The sequence below is a fragment of the Xylocopa sonorina genome, chromosome 9, assembly GCF_050948175.1.
Source record: "Xylocopa sonorina isolate GNS202 chromosome 9, iyXylSono1_principal, whole genome shotgun sequence".
NCBI classification, from domain to species: Eukaryota; Metazoa; Arthropoda; class Insecta; order Hymenoptera; family Apidae; genus Xylocopa; species Xylocopa sonorina.
Window position 1 is genome coordinate 2,299,603 of NC_135201.1, and position 21,730 is coordinate 2,321,332.

Genomic DNA, 21,730 nt, shown 5'->3' on the forward strand with positions numbered 1-21,730 from the left:
CTTCTTGATCCTTACAGAAATCTTTTCAGGACTAGAAAGTCTCCATAAATTCCGTGAAAACCCAGGCCATTGTTTTCTCCAGAAAGCACGTTTCGCTATTCTTTCTCAATCTTTCGGTTGGAAGGATTGACACCCCCTGAGCTAATAAAGTTAAGTATCTCGGAGTCGTCTTCGATAGACAACTGTCATGGATTCTGACGGTGACTGATCGTATCCAAAAACACCCACAGATATCCGCATCTTCGCTCCTAAACAAATCGCTCCGGCTAATGCTCTACAAAGTGCGCCTACGTTCCATCCTGATATACGGCAGTCATGTATAGGCGGCGAATCCCGCTGTCACTCTTATCAAATTACGATACACACCAAATCGCATCCTGAAGATCATCGCAGGATAGACACATGTTATATCCCACTACTAAACTTCACGAGGAGGTTAACACCGAACCCGTTCTACCTTACTAATACCTGCCACCTAAACCCACTCATCTCTAAAATCAGTCTCTACGATCGAAACTGCATTCCTTACCGGATCAAAAAATCTTTTCCCCCCTGGACGCCCCTATCTCAAACCGCCAGAAACAAAATCTTCCACCGTCCACCACTTGAACCATATGATTTATCCTCCTAGGTCTTCCACAACCTCTAGATTCTCACCTCCCTCCTAGGTAGGGAACACCCCTACAGTGGTAATAAAGAGTACACCTGTATCTACCGAGTTAGGGTACACGGTACCCTGAGTAAGAAAAGCAGATAACTTCCTTCAAGTTAGTTATTTAATAATCATTAATCGATCGCAGAAATTCTTGCATGGTTTTATCGACCGAACGGACAGGCTCAATGAGGATTCGAAGAATTTATCGACGTAGTGTATAATTTATAATATAATGTTGGTCTAAGATTTTCGTATGTAAGGCATTATATGTGTACTTTATTATATAGTAAATAAAGAAATATAACTTTCATATATTCAGTAGTTTCATCTATTGCCGCTCATCATTTTATGCAATTCGAACGTGACAATTGAAGAGTGCACGTCAAGCAATTTCATTTCTATTATTATTGAAACTCTGATGAATAACTAAGAAAAATCGTAAACACGTGCGCCACTTTTTTGATTTCAAACATTCTTTTCAGTAAGAAACAGTACTTTTAAATATTAAGGAATTGATACTCGGATGATAATTTTGTGTACGCATAGTATTAATAATAAAAATATTCGTAACATATGCAACTTCATCAGTCGTGCAAGGAATCGTCAAACCGCCACAGTAGAATAAAGCGAATCTAGTCAGACGTCAGAATTACTACAACTTTCTACAATAATCGATAGAACTACTTTAACATTTAGGAGAAGCGTGTGATTACATTTTAGCATTATTGATAAGAACTGTGCTAAATTATTGGCTGGGCAAGTACTTTAATGAAATATAAAACGATGTATGCAAGACTTTAAAATTCACAGTTGACATCATAATTTTCTTCAAGCATTTATTAATCTTGTAAACAGTAGTATTACGTACAGTTGTATTCTATACCAAAACAGTAATAGTTCCTTTCAATAATTATAATACTTACCACAAATAGAATAAGTAAACGGAAATAATGAAATTGTAGCATAGTGAAACAAGTGAGAAAGAGGGTGAAAAAGAAAAAGAAGGGTGAAATAGGGTTTCTTAGTGAAAATCTATGCCTCCCAGTGAAATAGAGTAATGATAAGATCAACTAAAAAGGCTCTTTGCACTTGAAATTCACGTACGCAAAACTTGAAATCCTTAAAAACAGTCGATCGTAAGCTTCCTAAGAGTATAAGTTATTTATGCACTACATTGCATACATAAATAGCGACACTATCATGTCTCCCTTATAATATCTACACAGGAATACGTAAAAAAGAAGAAGTTAGACGAATTCAACGTAATCGTCATTCAATTTATTACATTTGTACATATTTAGTCTTGTTCTACGCTTCTATCGTCGTGCTCTTGCATTCCATCGCACATTCACACGCACGTAATCATCCTTCCCCCTCCTTCCCCCTTCATCCCCTTACGTACACACATGCACATGCACGCATATGCACCCTCTCCTCTCCCTATCTCGACGCATTATTTACGCCCATTTCTCCGCACTTTCGCAAAACTCGAGTGAACGATCCAAACGATTGGACTTCTCGAAAAAGAAATTCACGCACACGCGGCACCAGACAGATAAAACGGACGCTTCTCGATGGTCGTATGGACCATGCCCTAAGCACTATCACTGCCATAATTTAAAACAGCACGTTACATCTGAGTCGTCCTTCCTTTTACTCGTCTTCCAAGGACTTTCTCTTCCTCCCTTCGCATTCTCTTCTACACCCTGGCATACCTACACCATATTCGTTTACGTATTCTTCTCCTCCCCTCGATTCTCGTTACTTCTCAACGTGCACCACATGTGTGCGCGGCACGTGTACATAATGTGTATACGCACACACATGTATACGATACATGTACACACACGCGTATACAATATATACATATACATATACGCGCATACACGTATGTAATATGTACATATACAATATATACATGTACATATACTCGCATACACGTATGTTATATGTACGTATATATGTATATATCTTACTTTTTTCTACCTTTTTACGTGTAGTTTCTTCTTTTTTTTTTAAATAGACGATTAAGCATTGCCGCCTTTAGAGGCAAAGAACAGACTCGAGAGGCACACGGCAACAAGTACACTGAATAACACATTTAATATCTCTGATTACGTGCGCGTACACGATCCACCTATTGTATATATTATTTCATTTAATTATGTATATATGTATATATATATATATACGTACATGTGTGCACGTATGTACGTACGCATATATGCATATACCGTTCGCACTGTTCTTCTTCTTCTCCTTCTTCTTCTTCTTCTTCTTCTTTTTCTTCTTCCTCGTCCTGTTTCCGTCATGTTAGAGCGCACACACGTAAGTATTAATAGATTCGGTTGATTCTTCTTCTAAATTTTCGTCGTGTCTCTGTTTCGCTAATCGATACACGTGCAGCTGACCATCGTACACGATCGTCCGGTGGCTAGAGTAAACTATAATTCGGAGGTCAGTCGTCTAACGCTATCGAGCTATCGAGACTCGGTCGTGGTACCAGAGAGACGCGCGTGTGTGTAATCCTGTTCGCGTATATCTGTATACGTGTATAGAAAACTATATGTCTCTGTCTGTGTCTGTGTGTGTGTGTGTCTGTGTGTCACCATGTGTGTCACTGTACGCGTATGCATATGTATAAACAAGCGTTCACGTGTGGATATACATATGTGTACCATACGAGTTGCGTTACGAGCTAGGTGCTGTGGTTAAAAGGTCCAAGGAAGTCGAATACGCGACGACAGATAGCTTCCCTGACGCAACGCTTTATCCTCGTCGCGGTTCTGTCGTTGTTCACCTCTGCGTCTGGCTCAGCCGATGTTCAATTACGCGCAACAATTTTTTTCAATCAAGGATCGTAACGACCAGTCCAACGGAGAGCCCCCATTTTATAATGCTAAGTAGAATAGGCGTGATTGTGCGTACGAGATTCGCGTTAGACCTTTTAAACGGAGTAAATTTTGCCTGGAAACAGTCGGCACTGCGTAGCTTCGTTTGCCAAGGACTGGGACCGCATGATCGATCGACCGAATGAAGAATCTGATCGTGCTGCTCGTCATTTTTATTTGCGTTTCGTAGGAAGTGAATGCATGTCGTAAATAGATTCAACGATTTGCAAAGAAACATTAGAAAATTGTTGAAACGATCATTTGATACGCAACGGCTAAAAGATACTATCACCATCGAGTATCATTGTCTCGTATCATTCGCTAATGTAATGCAATGCCCTTTGATACGCGGCAATGCAACGCGTAATGTGGACACGATTAGACGATACGTAACAAAAAAATTAATCGAAATCTGAACGCGAACGATTCTTTCGGTCAATCGAGCGATCGTTCGATCCAATCGTATGGACTAGCTTTTGCCTCTTTGTTCGTTTTTTCGTTTCTGCAAAGCAACGTGGCGCACGCAGCGATTGTCAAACGTTTAGCAACCTATAGAATCGGAAGCGAACGAAGAGGAGTCGGTCGTTCGAAGCGCGGGCACCACCACCGCACCAAGTTCTGTCAATGTTCGTCAACGTTAGAAGGCATAGAATTGTGATTATTTTATTTCCCCCCTCTCTCTCTCTTCTCATTTTTATTTAATATTATTATTACTTCTGTTTTTTTTCTCCTTCCTCTTATCGTATCTTCTTTTTTTCATTTACAATTTGTTGAATTTATCTCCGACAATCGTTAAATATTACCGCACGCGGTAGTATCAAAATAAACCACACCGAGTGTATAGTATAGAATATTCGTAGGTATATGTATGTACAGTAGAGTTTTTTTGCTATCACATACGGGAAGTTCAGTTGCGAATGGTGTCGAAACGGAAGGGGTCGTTGCGCGAAGTAAGATGAGGTGGGATTCAAGGGCGACCAAGTCGTGTTTCTGGTTTTGTTTCTTAATTAAAATCGATTTACAAATTGATTTTCTTCATCAAACAGCATTATGCAGATATCTGAATTATTGCAGATACATTTAAAAATGCGAAAACTTGCTCAATAGTAAAAACCAATCCTAAACTCGTACAAAGTCAGTAAAGATAAAAATGCCGCGTTTAAATTGTTTGAACCGTTCAAATGTTTGCATTATACAATTCAAAATCTGTGCGCGATAGAATTTGTCGAGAAACAATGCTCAAGAATAATAATTCATTACAAGTGACTAAACAATAAACAATAATGCCTACTTTTAGATCGTTAATAATTAATAGACGAAGCGTTAAACGCAATTTGGTCGATTTCGTAATTTCCATCTCATTTTGCACCGTAAAATGACTCCCTCGAAATCGGTCGATTTATAACTGAACACCCCGTATACTAGAGCTTTATAGTTTTCTTATTTCACTCGCAACCTCGTAACTTGTCTTCGTTTTATGTTTTTTCTTTTTATTTTTATTAAAAAGTCGCACTACCGTTTATATTTTTGTTTCTCTACATGCTGACCCTCTTTCTTCTTTACTCTCTTCATTCGTCGTCGGCTGTTTCTCAGATGTTCACTGTTTCTTTCTCTCTCTCTCTCTCTCTCTCTCTCTCTCTCTCTTTTTTTATTTAGGAAATACACTACGGTTAAAGTATATCACAGATGTTAACAAGAAGAACGTTTTAGAATGCGATGAAAGTAAACGAAGGGAAGGAAACGAATAGAAGGAAACGAAGAGGATATTTCACTCATCGTTAGTCGCCGCAGGATTATCCGGAAGTACACACGGCAGCTGGTATCGGCATAGCTATCCACGAGGCGCCCCTCGAGCAATACCAATTGACGTAGAGATTATAGATTGTACGAGTTTCAATTTGTATGAAAGATTATCACAACTTGTCGGAGTTAGTCTTAACCTCCTAATTGTAATTAACACGAGCAACGAGCTATCGTCGAGTTTTACATAGAGTTAGCGCGAAGGAGGTGACAAAAATACGATTATAACCGACTAAACTATGAACTGGCTGTTCTATTACTTTTAGCCAATCGCTAACGCCGCTAGCCTCGTCCGACCACGCGCGTTGGTTCTGACAATATTTAATTACGAAGCTCTTATCGTCTAGCGTTAATACACGATTTTTTTTCTTCTTTTTCTTTCTTTTTTCTGTTTGTTTCCGCAGCTAAAATCACCGTTTAGTTTTTTTTGCGCTCGCGAGATGACTAAGCTACTTTTTATTCACTTTGTATTCCGAAATTCATTTTATCTAGATTTTTTCTGGCACTTCGGTAATGACCATTTGTTTGTTTCTTTGTATTTTATTTTATTTTATTTTACTTTGTTTCCCTCTCTCTCTCTCTCTCTCTCTCTCTCTCTCTCTTTCTTTTTTTCTCTCTGTTTGGTTTGGCACCTTTCGTCCCTCCTTGTCGAGAGCTACCCACGACCCACCGCGGCTCTCGAAACCCTCCTGCGAACGACCCACGCGCTATTTTATTCGACGAGCTGGAGAAAAAGGAAAGGCGAGAAAGTGTGGTCCGATTAATTGCAATTGTCGCGTAGACTCGACAAATTTGTTTCACCTAACGACTACGGTAAGTTCTCTAATTGTCGACGCAGAACTACGTCACTGTTCGTCCTACCAATTCCTACGGATCGACATCCACGTTTTTTTTAACAGAACGTAAGATCAGTTCCGCTGGCAATAATAGATTGTCATAGGTTTTTCATATATTTCTTTTTTTTTCGTTTTTTTTTTTTCATTTTTCGTATCATTTTGTTTTTTTGTTCTTTTTTCTTCTTTTTACTTTTGCTTAGACGCGCGCTATTATACACGGCGCTCAGCGCGCACGAGCACGACTTTCGCGCTCTTCTCGCACCCTTCCTGCCGTTTTACGCGCTGTACACGCGGTTCCACAGCAGCTGCGCCCACGGTCGAATGTGCTATTATACTCTTAACCATTTTATCCTGCTCAGCCAAGAGCGTTTCTCCCTTTCCCCACAAGAACCCCAATCACGGTCCTCCTCTCAGTATCCGTGACCCGCTGCAACGCTCGACGGCCTCTTCCCTACTTTGGCAAGTTCACGGCGGCAAAGTGACTAGAATATAACGACTATATTGTCATGCACTACAGTCTTTCTCAGAGTTCAGCGGTTGAACCCTCGCAGCACCCTCCATGGCACTTCGCCGTGGATACCATGGTCGGCTAGCGGTCTCATAGAAATCTGTACTTATTTCCCCGGTGTAGAGAGCTGCCACTTCCGTTCCCGTTCGAACCGATTTAACAGAAAATACGGACGATCAGCCAGCTTCTCGAATTAAGAGGGATCCGACGGCCCGTCGGAGGGCGGCCTGTCGAATCGCTCGGACCTCTCCTGCGCGGCCTCCATCTCGTCCGTACCCTCGGAGACCGCGGTCACCGAGAAGACTGCCGTCGAAACGTCCGGGGTCTCCTCGCTCGACTTTCTCCTCTGATTGCTGTTGCTGCTCGTCGAGTCGGTGTCGTCCACGTATATCCGCACGTCCGAGCCGATCGTGGCGCAAACCCCTTCCGGTATCTGCACCACGGCGCTACCGGTCCTACTGGTAATGGTACTGCCGCTACCGGTCCCACTTCCGTTTCTACTGCCGTTCACGCTGACGCTCTCCATCGCGCTGTCCGCTGTGCTGTCGACTGCCACTGGCGACGCTTCCTCGGGTCTCTCCTCCGTCGCGTGAACGTGGCCGTGACCTCCAACGCGGATCGACGAGCCGTACTGGTCGCTGGCGCTGCTTGGGATCCCCGTGCAGCCACCGCTCTTCAGTTTGGACGGTCTCCTTTCATTAATGACAGACTGCACGTCGAGATCGTCCGCTGGCCGAGTGGGTGCTCGTCTCTCGTTCCTCGCTTTGGTGTCATCGGGTCGCGCGGGGCCCTTCGACGCGCCGTTCTCCGCGTGGCCGTTCGCCATGTTGGACGGCCACAATGTGCTGGCACCGGTCACCACGCTGGCGTTCGTTTCGGACTGCGACTGCGTGTCGCTCGATGCCCTGCGACTCAGCGTTGCCTTGGACGGGTAAACAGTGGCCGTTGGCATGAGGTAACGATCGCTGCTTAATTTAGGACAGGTTAGCGTGGTGACCGAGCCGACCGGCGTCGCCAGCGGTGAACCAGCTGGCTGCTTGCTTACACTCAATAGGGACTTGTTCTCTTGTCCATCGCTGGTTGCCTGTGGGTGCAAAGTAATGTACATGTAGTAACATGGCTTTGGGACGGGAGAGTTTTTTAAGAGGGAGCTGTTCCAATGGTAATCAGGAAGAGAGTCGAGATCGCTTTCGATGGACATTCTTGGGTATATTTTGGGGGGATAGTGGTGTATGTATGTATGGTTTTTCGGTTGTCTCTTTTTGTGCAATAATAGATTGATATCATTAGTCACTGATATTGTTAAATATTACAATAAACTATGTGTTGATTAAGAATTCGACGTACAATATGATATGTAAGTCAAGATATGAATTATGTTATGTATTGTTTATAAAAAATATATATATGAAAAGTAATTCTCGAGGCAAAATGATTCTTTAGTGGAAGTCGATTAGTACAAATGTGTATTAATAAGGTTCGCTTATAATAAAAAATAGTAAATATATTCAAACAGCCATTTTTTGGTGAAGGATGAAACTTGACGAGTTCTTAATTATTCACAGTAATTTGAAATAGGTAAAAAGAGGGGGGACTAAAAGATTACAAGAACAGTAATCTAAATATTACTCTCCTATCAAAATCTATTATTAATATGCCCTAAAAAATATTACACGGCCATATTCCGTTTACTTCCAGCTGTCCTTTAACCACTCTACCAAAATAGATGACATTGGTAATCCTTGAAGCTGAAACAATTTGAGACACCCTTCGAGGTTGCAAAACGCAATCTGATTTCGGTTGGCTTCATTGTACAATACTGGATGAAGTATTGTTAATCTAGTCTTCAACGTAATTAAGAAGAAATTAAGAAGAAATAGCTTTACCTGTAACCTTTGACGCTGCACGTAGTTGGCATCGCGGGCTGCCGCGCAGTAGCTGCGCTGAGGGATGATTCGGGGCACGCTTAGATTGCTCGCAGGCTTCTCGAATACCTCGGCGACTTCGAAGTGCATCGGCAGTAAGGATCTTCTCTGGTGATGCCCCGAGTGAAACGTTTGTCGACGCTTCGATTTGAACTTGGACGGTCTTGAACTGGAACGATGGTACGAGCTGCGCCGCGACAGTGACACGGAAACTGGTCCATCTGTAAAATACAATTTATTGCAATACAGATTGAGCAGAATTCTCGCTACGTATACATATTGTTTTTGTAATATTTACACTATAATTGTGTAAAGATACGTCTACAACAATGTTTGCAAACTGTTCATAAACAGAATAATAATCACATTTCTTAAAAGCTATCACATAGATATACACAGCAGATATACACTACTAGTCTGGAATAGTAACTGTAAAATGTATGCATCGAAAACGCTGTCGAAAGGACAGTTATTCATAATTTAATAGAAATTTTTCTTAGAATTTCTTTTACTCGTTCGATTACTTTAGTCATTAATTAGTGTAACAAAAAAGCTATAGGCTTAAACAGTTTTTACTAAGAAGTTTGTAACTGAAGTTAATGAAAATAATATCTGGAAGCAAATAGAATATTTTGACAATTTAATATCAAATAATGAGATGAAGTGTCGCAATTTAAAATATTTCTATATAAATATTCCCTGCTTCTTCAAAATACTGAATATTTATTGTAATGCCTCCTACGGTGAGCCTAGATGAGCCTTCACTGGCCATTATTTTTTTATCACATTATATAAATAATGAATCAGAAATATTGAGATAAATCCAAAAAATTATGTATGTATTCCATTATGTGATATAGAGAGGAATGTAGATTTACATATTAAGATTGTTTGATAGTTTTCTGTACGTTGTTGAACATTTTTTATCATAAACGCACCGTCAGCGCTCTTCTCCCGTGGTGGATTGTAAATAAAATTCGCAGGCAGGGAACGAACTTTAGCGAGACCAGGCCTGCTCGCAGGAATCTTTTTGCTCACTAAAATGGATTCGCGTTCCCTAACGTCGTCGTCCTCTTCCACGCCGATATCATCCCCTTTCTCTCGTTTTAGCATTTCTTTGTCCTCCTCTTCTTCTTCTACCTCCAATAGTTCTTCCTGCTCCGCGGCCAACTCCCTCTCCAGCTGCGTTTCCATGTCAAGTTCGTCTTCCATCTAATGAATCAATTTCAAACATACGTGTTAACAACCCATTATGTAAGAAAGACCAAATTTTGATTATACGTTTGCATGACGATTGAGATGAAGTGATAATTACATTTTGGAACGCTATCAAAATGGAAGTTATTCATAATTTAATAAAAATTTCAATTCATCTAAATGCAATAAATTCGTAATTATATTAATACTGTAAGGTTGAATTAAAAGACGAGCAAGGATGTTTACTTGTTTGTGGCTCTCCTCAAGATGCTTCATGAGAACAGCGACGACGACGTTCACCAGGACGAATTGGGCCATAAGAACAAAAATGACGAAGAAAATCGGAGCTATGATGGTACTGACGCAGCAATTCTTCACACAGTCCGCTGCATCGTCGCAGTCGTCCCTCAGGGTGTCCTTCATAATGCCGTTCCAATTGTCGCCAGTGGCCACTCGAAAAAGCGTCAGAAACGCCATCCCAAAGTTACTGAAGTGAGCGTGCTCTCCGAGACCCTGGCAAGGCATGTCGTCGCTGCACTCTGTAACAATTGACATTGAAAATTATGCCCTAACTAAATTCACAAAACTTGAATTCTAAGGTTAACATTTCTCAGAAAATTGTATCATTTGTGTCTTCATTATTAATTCATCTCCATTTTGTGTAACTATTGTCTACAATCATGAAGAGCACACGCAACTGTTGAACTCAGAATTCATTAAAACTGACGATCTTCTTTATCTCCATGTGCTTTTCATGTTTTTAACTACAGAAGATAGTAATAAGAGAAAATACAACTTGAAAGAAGAAAAGAAGAATGAAGAAATGATTGATAGAATATTCCAAGCAAAAAGGAAAAAAGAAAAAACAGGAATATCACAATATTTGCAAATGTATTTAAATACTTGCCTAAGCGACCGAACAGTTCAACGCCAAGAGCTGCAAAGATGAAGAAAAGCAAAAAAAACAGTAGCCCCAAGTTTCCAACCTGCGGCAATGCCTGCATTACCGTGTCTAACAAGGCTCGTATCCCTTTCGCCATCTTCAACAACTTCAAAACTGCCAAAAAAATCATCCAAAATACATTAATTAGCATCGTAACCGTTGTTCACCATTACATTCTTCTTCGTTTTACTCGACTTACCCCGCGCGATTCTTAAAACTCTCATCACCCTAATAATAGTAGGATTGATCGGGATGATCTTCGATTCAACTTCTTCGAGAACAATACCAACCACCGACAGTATCACGATTCCTACGTCTAACTGATTCCATCTGCAACGTGAGAAGTGTCCACTTTTTATATTTTATCTCGCGATACTAACGGGAAAAGAACGAATCCGAAAAGTGTCTCGTACTTGTCTTTCAAATAAAGATGTAAACCTAAGGCAAGTAACTTCATGAACGACTCGAGGATGAAGACCGCGGTGAAAAAATAATTGAATATCTTTAGAGCGTAAGTCAGAGCCTTTGGCATCATGTAAAACTCCATTGCCATGGTGACAACGTTCAGGCCGATTACCGCAGCGATTGCTAGGTCGAAGTACTTGGATGTCACGACGTTGTGAACGAACAGCCTGGACTTGGAGTAATTCGTGTAATAGGGTGGTTCGTGCATTTCTGAAACGGTTTAACATTATCGAAATATTATAATTTTCCTTTAAATCAATCGAGAGACAAGTAATATTCTTGTTTTCCTTACTTCGCCGTTTCTTCTCCATTTGCAGGGCTCGCTTTGCAGCTCTCCTAACACGTTCCTCTTTCTCCTGTTCCTCGCGACATCTGTGGAAATTCTCTACTACAACCCCTACGAACATGTTGAGAACGAAGAAACCCACCAGCAGAATGAACGCTATGAAATATAGCAGCCGCCATTCTGAATAATTCTCTATTGGCTGAAATTTGAAGGAAACGAGTAATTTCATATTAACAAATACATTAAGCGTACAAAATTTCAAATACATTTTTACCTTCTTACAAATCACTTTTAACAGTATCATTGAAACTGTTTACTCTTACAAAGTATTCAAAATATGTAATTATTAAGTATATATTTATACACTTTTTGAATTATATTTTAGTGCTTTATAAATATTTTAGCTAGTGTCTATAGCAAACAAATAATTTAAACAAGTCAGCATGCAATACAATTCTTAAAGCAGTTAATTCCAATATCTGTAAAATACCACAAAAAAGGTCTCAATTATCCAAATAGCGCTTAACCGAGTATCACTAAATTTTTGTCTGCAAAAAAACAAAAATGGTAAACACTAACCAAAAGCTTAAAAAATTAGCTATTATTAAACAAATATTCTTCCAGTTTCCCTTGTAATATTTAAACAATAACACGTACTGAATAGAATCAACAGTTATTTCTATTCTTGCCTATGCAAGTAACGTATAACACCGTGTAGTTTGATGTTGTATAGGTGGCTAGAATAGAAGTAAAGGGTGTACCGCAGTCCAAGTACTTTTTAAGTGACCGTACATGTATCAAGTGGTAATACAATATGCAAATAAAATTGGCGCACTCGAAGAGCCCTGGTTACCTGTTGATCAACACCGACAGCGTCGAGGCCCGTGTACATGATGTTCACCCATCCGTCTCTCGATGAAAGCACGAACAACGACATCAGCGCTTTCCCGAGGTCGTCGAAGTTATACTTTCTGTTTAGCCAAACGTTACGTTTGTCAGCCAGGCAGTCCGTCTTGTTGCGTACATTTTTAATATCAGGCCCGTCGCAGTAATAAAAGGCACCCTTGAAGAGCTGCACGCCCAAGATACCGAAGATTACGAAAAAAGTACAGCATATCAAAACGATGTTGCCGATAGGTCGTAAAGAGGATAACAGTGTCTGAACAACTAGCTTCAAACCAGGAGCTCGATTAATAACCCGTAACGGTCTTAGTGACCTTAAAAGTCTAAAAACCTGCAACAACATCAACTAAGCGTTACAATTTGGTGTTTTCTTAAATAAAGTATTTAAGTATAATAGAAGTACAGAATTTTCAAAAGGGTGAGCTTGACTTGCAATAGGTTCAATATAATTTAGAAGAGAAAGAATTTAATTTGCGAGACGATCAATCTAAAGTGTCAATGCCGTAAAAATGTTTAAGCTTGTACGCGAAATATAAATGTTAGTTTAAACAAAGCAACGTACTCTCAATATTCCAAATATTCTCGGACTACTCGACGACAGTAGAGACATTGATAAGTCTATTATGGAAATGATCACAAGAACTCCGTCCATGATGTTCCAACCTGAAGTAAAATAAGCGTCGCTGCCGTACAGCATACCAGATGCAACAACCTTTGATAAATTATAATGTCTCGTTGAGAAATCTTTCATACATCATCTACCATCGACAGATTATTATATAATATAGTTAACATTAAAGTTGCTCACCTTGATGAACATTTCAATGGCAAAGACACCAGTGAATATATAGTTAGCTGTGGATAAAAAAATCCTTTCTCCACTGTCAGGTGGTATGTTCGGCCGTTCCATCGCCAGTGTAATACAATTGAGACCAATGAAAAAGAGCACCACGTTATCGAACCATCTCTGATCGACCAATTGTCGACAAAAAACGCGAAACCTGAAAAATGCAAGAGCCTCCTTTGAAGTCACCTGAAGAAATACTTAATACGTATACATAAACGCTCAACGCTACTCTAAAATGATAGTAGATTAATTTTTTAGTTTTCGAATTTAGATTGTTATAATATTTTCTTTTAATTCTGTAGTGAGACATTATATATTTATTTAGCGCGAAAGGTACGAAGAGATGTTAAAATTTGAAAATGCACAGATAGAAACAAATATTAAAAATTTTTAATGTTAAAGAAAAGACATATTTAAATTGCAAAATTTAAATTTCATTAATTTCTTCAATCGATGGGAACGGATAAGTAACAGTTGTACGAAACTATTTCTTCTAAAGGCAATGATTCTGAAATTTATTCAGAAAACATCGAGGAAACTAGACGCATCATTGATTTAGGAAAAAATACAGCAGGGTACGTTTAATGCTGAAAGAACCTTTGTACCGAGTACTCAGTTTCAATGTGTTCGGATTACAAAGCATTACGGTAGAAAACTCGTCGCACAGATGAAAATTGTCCTCTGTGCCACGTGTAAATAAAATTTAAATCAAATATCTTTTTTATTCTTCAATTTTTATTTTTAAAGAAAATTATTTTATTTTATTTTTAAAGAAAAATGTAAATAATATTTGAGATATTTTGTGCAGCACCTTCGCAACGTGGTCCTACAATTAACATATTTCTAGTTTTACTGTTATATATTTTTATATTTGTATTAACTTCTATATTTCTAATAAAAAATTTTCAATTTATATTAAACTATTAAATACTTTTATGATAAAAATGTTTTGTACACAAAAACTTCTTTGAACGATTGCAAAAGTATTTTTAGTAGAAACAACTTTCGCACGCATTAACAACCATTAATGAATAAGGATATATAAAAACTAAAAATGTTGACCTATAAATTACAGTTGCATTGTTACTATAAAAATATAATAAAACATAATATTCATTACAATATGTATTGCAATATAATATAATATATTACAATACTTACTTTCATATAATATTTATAAATAATGATAAGAAAATTCAATCTTATACAGCCAATTCAAACAATAAAGCATTAATAGTATACACGGAATTTTAGAAAATAAGATTCATGTTGCACAGAACAATATTTGAATATTTTTACTAGCAAAGGCATCACATAAAAGAAAAAGTAATAAGTCAATTCAATTTTTTTTATAGGGTGGGACGCGATGGCGCTTCTCAGTTCTACGTTGCAAAGTATGTAAGTTCTAAAGTTCTAAGCAACGCGATGGCGCTTCTCAGTTCTACGTTACAAAGTATGTAAGTTCTAAAATTCTATGCAACGCGTTGGAGCTTCTGAATTCTACGTTTCAAAGTATGCATATCTGGGCGAAATATTGCGCACCAAAGTATTAATCGTACCTGTTATTTGGCGGGAAAAGATAGAGTGAATAATCGTCGCGTTCCTTAAGGCAACCTTTAGGTTCGAAGAACATGAAGATCTTCTTCATTCTTTCAATGCTGCTCGCGCTTCCATGGCCATTCAAGGGAGGCGTCTGCTCGTCTGTACGGGGATTGTCGTCGTCCTGTTCGGGAAGTCGTTTTATTCTGGGCAGTGGACCAGTCTCCATCGACAAATTATTGATTGTACGTGCCGTTGAGCATTGCATAGGCACCTCGTCCAGAGGCAAAGTCTTTCTTGTCGGCGATTGAACTGTTTCGTTCCCGCGCAACGAGTTTCTCCGCGAAAGATCGCTAATCCATCGCATCTGAAGAATATATTTATCACTGTAACCTGGCGATACCACTGCAGAAGATATTTGCAAGTTGTAGCGCGTATCTAACAAAAAGTTGTCAGACTATTCGGAATTAAATAGTTGCAATTTTTAGAATGTTTGCGTTGTTATAAAAAAAAAGTTGTTTTCTTATTTTAAGTGGCAAACTTCATAAGAAAGAAATGACAGTGAAGAGTTATTCCGTTTGGCATGATTAGTACAGTTTACCTAATATACCATTTTCCTCAAAATTAAGGTCATCTTCAATAGCATGCCATTTTTTTGTTTACATAATATGTGGTATACAATGAGCATTATATTTATAAAATTATGTATTCTATATAAGTTTGTCTTCGATAAAAGTAAAGTCCATTACTATTCGTATAGAACAAATCAATTTTTTGAAAAATTTTTCTCAAACTGGACAACTATAATGCCTCTAAAATTTTAACCCTTTCGGTCACGAATTATTTGTTCCTGCAAAAAGAAAATCATGGCTAAATAATTCTTTGAATTAAATTATGAATGTGCGTCTTTAGTGTAATTTTGTAATAACACAAATTGACAAGAGAATTGAACACCATTGTCAAATAGAGTCTATGGTTGTGGTGATATGAAGGCAACGTTCATAAACAATAAAATTTATCGAATTCAGATCCGCCAAGAATTTATTTATCGTGTCCTTAGATGAGGACGCCATGATCGAGAGGGTTACTACAATAAGAATGACGATATTATTACAGACAAAACGTACTTTCAGAATCGAGTAAAAAAATAGTTTTTCATATAGAAAAGTGAATGAATGTCGGCTCACTTGGTTGGGCGTCGCTGTGTAACGTCGTATGGAGGAGCTACGGCTCTCGATGGAATTGTTAGGGCTGAGGCTGCGAATATTGCTTGTTAGGACGATCGTTCGATTATTCGGCGTGTCGCTCTGCGTGTCGTTTCTTATCGAGCCGTGTAAATAGCCGCCGTTGAAGCTGAAATGTAATTTCGTAGAAGTTACCAAACTGGAGCGCAAACACAATCGCGTATTCGCTTATCGTCAACGATCGTTATCGTAACCGAATTTAAACAGTCTTCCAGAAGTTTAAATGCGCGACCAAATGTTATGTGGTACTAATATTGTAATTAAAATTAATTTCCTCCAATCTACTAATTTTTGTAGCATTCTTTGATATTTAAAAAAGAATCTAGCAGCGAATTTTTACTTAAGCTTAATAGGTTCCTACTGGCGTTTGCTTAATTGTACAGCTATTGAAATGGTTGATACGATCTAATTTCATTAAGAATGCAGAGAATTGCAAATTGATCCGCAATCATGAGTCAAAGAAAGAAATAATGCTCCCAAGGAAAGTGATTAGTAGATTTGCTTAATAGTAGATTTTTATTTAAGATCGATACGTTCCTACTAGCATTTGCTTAATTACACAGCTATTAAAATGACTGATACGACCCAATTTCATTAAGAATGCAGACAATTGCAAAGTGATCCGCAATCACGAGTGAAAAAAGAAATATCGCTCTCAAGAGTATTAATTAATAGCCAATTAATTCTTGAAGCTTGTCGCATTTGCTCTGAATTCTTTAGAATTCGATTTGAATTGTTGAAAAATGGAAGAATGCTCATAAGTTATCCGTCACGAGCCTAAATTTGCAACTGTCCACGAACAAATGTCAGAGGACTAGAGTTTGATAGCTGAGAATACCTCCAAGCAAGTTCTAGGTCAACGAAGTATGAAAAGCGCATTTATCAACGTATTCGCGGAACGAGGCAAATCCGGAGGCGAAGGAATGTTCACTTGATCTTCGAGGAAGTCTGTTTTTACGTTATTACCATACACGTGTACAGATTGAAACTCTCCGTCCATTCTAAGAAATAAATGGCGGACAGCAACATCGAAGCTGGTTATCGCCTCTGTTTAAATGTTACTTCCGTTTTATTTAAACTCACGTTGAATTCGAGCCAAGTAGAGTGCTTCGACCGTTATTTAGGACAGTGGCTCTGCCAGCGGGCTCATCTTCCGTTTGTGACCAACGTTTCCTCCTCAGAGATGGACGTGATAATTTCCACGAATAACCCCGTTGTATCCTTGGCGAACTGTAACAAGAAACAGTCGCGCGTTTCAATGATTTGCAACCAGGACCTGTGAATTATTATTTATGGCACCAGTCAATTTCAACCCTCTGATTACTGTTGGCGCCTGAAGGCGGTTAAAAAACTAGTGCTTGTGATATTGTGCGCGCTTGAAAATTTGTACTTATGACATTGTAGGCGCTTGGAAATCCTGCACTTGTGATATTGTGGATGCTTGAAAACCTGGCGTTGTGATATTGTAGACGTTTGAAATCTTTACGCTTGTATACTATAGACACTTGGAAAACTTACATTGTAATACTGTAGGCGCTTGAAAACCTTGCATTGTGATACTGTAGGCGCTTGGAAATCTTACGCTTGTAACAGTGTAGGCGCTTAAATAATTTGCATTGTGATATTGTAGACATTTGGAATCTTTGCGCTTGTGACACTGTAGGCGTTTAAAAAACTTGCATTATAACACTGTAGGCGCTTAAAAAATTTACACTCGTAATACTGTAAACGCCTAAAGACATTTAGAAAAATTGCAATGCAACAATATAGAAAGAAATGAATAACATCGTTTCAGTGTTTTTATTATTCGAATATGCTTTCTCAGAATTACTTTGCTGGTGCGTCTCGAAGTCTGTGTAGCCAAAAGGTTAAGTTTTCATTCAACGAAGCAGATGTTTTCTCAAAAACGTGTACGTACCTCGAACTAGACGACTCTCTTGTCGCGGGATTAACGACAGCAGTGACGAGGCTTATACGACGGGAAAATTGACCAGCGATTAGATTCTTAGTTGGTACTTTGTTTGAAACGTCCGGTAACTTCAACAGGCCGGAAGGAATACTACACTGACTCTGCAAAATAATATTTCAAACAAACAGTATGAATAGTTCTTTTCTTGAAAATCTTTCATGGAAAGAGATATCAACTTTTCGAGTCTCTCGAATTTTCGAGTAAAGTTCTAACAATTTTATTAATATTTAATAACCAATTCAATATTTTATAGCTCCTTTTGCTAATAGTTCGATATTTTATTATGTACAAAGGACAAATATTGTTTAAATAAAAAGTTATTATTGTAAAATTGATGTGTTATTGTAAACTTGATTAAAAGAAAATTTTTATGCATTTTGTGCCTCTAGTAACATATTGGACGAATAATTTCTTTATTCGAAATGATAAATGAATCTGTTTTTACTCTGAACAAAAATAACAATTTAAAGCCTTTATTACTTCTATTGAACAAGCGTAATACTTTTATTGTTGCAAAAAATAATGATAAATATCGTGAACAATAGCTTTAAATTGTGATAAATATTTCATTATCTTTCTTCAACTAAATAATATCATTAATCCATTTGCAGAAGATATACTTTTTATTGATTTATCACATCGATGCGTCAAAGACTTCGCTATTTTCATGAGAATAAATGATGTAGCATTCATAAGCGAATATAATAGCCTGTATTTTTGTTTTTGCATTACCAGAAGAATTAGAAGAAACATAAGGTCAGTTTTAAGTAGTGTAATAGTTTGCGTCTGACCAAACTCGTCGTTATCTACTGTCGCGGCCTGAACCACACGTTTGTACAATCACTTGCAGAATATACACTCTATTGAATACATTATCTTCAATTAGAAAGAAATAAAATAAAATATTTCACAAAATAAAAATTATTGCTACATCTACTATTTTTTAAATGTCAATATGTTTACGTTTGTTTACTTAATTATAAATAATTAATTTAACTAACACGAAATAATAATATTCCCATAAATATACGCATATATACTTTTAATATTAATATTTTCTTAAATATATGCATGCATCACCAATAAAAATATTTAACCCTTGCATTTGAGGGCTCCAAAGTAGCACCATTTAAAATTCGTCTCCAAACTTGAGGCCTCCTCAGTAGAAAATAACGCAAATAATTTTCAGTTCATGACATAAGAACAAAAACGAATCATAATAACTTTATTGATTCTGTTACCAAATTGCAAATGAAATCTAATCAAATGTAAAAGAAGAAGCTATTATTTTTATCGTTAATTCTTCTTTTCCGTGCAAAGGGTTGGCAATAAGAAAATCAGAACTAAAAGGGCATACGTACGCCTGAGCGATCGATGGATTCGATCGAGAGTGCCGCAGTCGGATAAATGGCGCGACAGTTCAGATCTCTGTAGCCAACATCGAGGGTGGTATTCGGTGAATCTTGCGGAGTAGCTGCCGTGTGGGTAATTATCGGTGGCTGTCCCGCTGCACCCATCATTTTATTCTCCTTTTGAATGTTACACTTCGGCTCGTCCAGCGGGTGCTTCCAAATGCTGTTCTGCTTCTCCCTGCTGTTGTTGTCTTTGTACTTCCGCAACTCCTCCGCGCTCTGCCACGAGTTCTTCCGGTCCTACGTTAATAATACATTCGCGTATTTCCTGACTAAAGTACGTTTAATATAATGAGTTTTTTCTTTCCATTTTTTGTTTATACTTTACAATATATAATCTTTAAGTTCAATGTCAGTAGTCATCCTCCAGTTTATGAAAAAGATACAAAAATCTTTGAATAGAACATGTGGTGCAGCACCTCCGTTAATTTTAACCACCAGACGTCACTGTTTATAACTTTTTTTTTTATTAATGATTGATGGTTATCGATGCGTAGATTTAGAAAATACGAATCTTAACTTTAGAAATCCAGCTGTTCGAAAATTATGCGTTCATAACGTATATTAATTTTTTGGGGTACACGATTTCAAAGGAAATAAAAACATAAATTGCACAGAAATTTTGTTAAACCCTTACACTCGACTCCTTACTGGACCTGATTCCACTGCAACTTTTTGAGAAATGCATGTTTCTATTTCTCTATACCTGGAAGATGTTAGCAATAGTTTCTATTGCTAGAATATTGCTCAAAGATTGTTATTTTAATAATAGCTTCTATCGCTAACATCTGGCAAGAATAGAAAATTTTAGGGAAACACGCATTTCTCAAAAAGCTGCAGAGGAATGAGTTTAACCTGTGTAATTACTAATTAATGCTGATGTCCCTTCAGGAGGGACATCTGAGTGCAAAGAGTTAAAATAAAGAAATTGAAGAACAACAATTTATAATTTCTCTGCCCGTATGTTTCCCTACTTGATATTGCCTCTTCTAAAGGTTTGGTTCGGGCAAAATCTTCTCCTTTCACTGCATATAAATTTATTTTTCTTTTTCGGCTATTCTGTATTACTAATGGACTTACTCCATTCACAAAAATAACATTTGTGGAGCTAAAATTCTTTTGATTAATCTATAAATAAATCATACTCCGTTCAATGTGTGATTATAAATATAAAAAGAAGGAGATATATATTTCACTAAAACTAACATTAACTCATTTTTTTCAAAAGTAGATTCATACCATTTAAAATAAAATGAATGAGTTACCTGTGTAATCATTGATCTTATAATAATTATGCTAATTGCTAAGAATCATATTTTCATTTTTCTCAAAAAGGTTCGACTTGGTTGATGTGCTACAAAAATATTTTGCAAAACAAAAAAGGTAGAGTATTATTTGGTTTTCTCTTCTTCTGCTATTAATTAATCTGTTAATTATCATGATACCCATTCGTAGATTTCACGTACACCACTTGGCGTAAAAATAAAAATATATCAGGTGAGTTTGACAGTTTAAGTCATTTCATACATATGGGTCAATATTGTTCATAACAGATGGTGTATATTTTACAAATTTAAAGTTTATCTGCAAAAGTTGGACGCAACAAAATTACCATGTTTGAAGTATAATATTTTTGATTTAGTTTTTCTATTACAATTAAATGCTGTATATAAATATGTAATTTAGAGTAATTTAGTTACACTAACTATGCGTTACTTACTCAGTCTTTTCTCATTAGCATATCTTTCATGGCGTTTGAGTCATTTTAAAAAATATAAAATATTTTAACAACAAAGCAATTTGAAATAATTACATCGTTGCATAGCTTTCTGTGCACATGTATAACTTTTCTCATCAAAAATGAAAAAAGAAAAAGAAAAATATGGCAATTAATGGGTTAAAGCAAGGGCACGCTTACTGGCAGATTTTAAACAGTCGTTCGCTTCATTTATCTTATTATGATTAATAGCATCACTATATTCGTTGATCGATAAGTAAATCTGGTTTGATAGATGGCTTTGTCCCCTTCTGTTCAAACAAATTGCCCTCCACGCGAAACGTTTCACGAGCGAAGGCGTCCATCCAACTCGAGGCAAAAGATAGTCGTCATAAATCTATAAATCTTTAAAGTGTTTCTAAGATACCTTTCAGTTTTTTATTTCGCGTACGAACCAGAGACCAGCTTTTGTTTGTATGATTAATGATTCCAAAGAACGCGGTATGATTGATGTCGTGGAACCTTGGCGAGCTTTTTCATAAAGAACAACTTCAATATACACAACAGACACATTTCGTTACGAAATAATTCAA

General features: G+C 37.5%; 1 protein-coding gene across 1 annotated transcript in view; it reads right to left on the minus strand.

Moving 5' to 3' along the window:
• Nucleotides 1-6,879: 6,879 nt before the first annotated feature.
• Ca-alpha1t (Ca[2+]-channel protein alpha[[1]] subunit T) overlaps nt 6,880-21,730 on the minus strand; it is a 96,273-nt gene continuing 81,422 nt past the window's right edge. The window contains exons 20-35 of the mRNA XM_076900994.1: nt 19,370-19,660; nt 17,958-18,109; nt 17,123-17,269; nt 15,983-16,148; nt 14,816-15,162; nt 13,218-13,410; nt 12,972-13,121; nt 12,360-12,740; nt 11,513-11,705; nt 11,169-11,430; nt 10,955-11,085; nt 10,720-10,869; nt 10,059-10,351; nt 9,554-9,827; nt 8,577-8,836; nt 6,880-7,774 (exon numbers count right to left, since the gene is read on the minus strand). Coding sequence (XP_076757109.1) covers nt 6,884-7,774; nt 8,577-8,836; nt 9,554-9,827; nt 10,059-10,351; nt 10,720-10,869; nt 10,955-11,085; nt 11,169-11,430; nt 11,513-11,705; nt 12,360-12,740; nt 12,972-13,121; nt 13,218-13,410; nt 14,816-15,162; nt 15,983-16,148; nt 17,123-17,269; nt 17,958-18,109; nt 19,370-19,660 — 4,281 coding nt within the window. The 3' untranslated portion in view covers nt 6,880-6,883. The remainder of the gene's footprint in view (nt 7,775-8,576; nt 8,837-9,553; nt 9,828-10,058; nt 10,352-10,719; nt 10,870-10,954; nt 11,086-11,168; nt 11,431-11,512; nt 11,706-12,359; nt 12,741-12,971; nt 13,122-13,217; nt 13,411-14,815; nt 15,163-15,982; nt 16,149-17,122; nt 17,270-17,957; nt 18,110-19,369; nt 19,661-21,730) is intronic.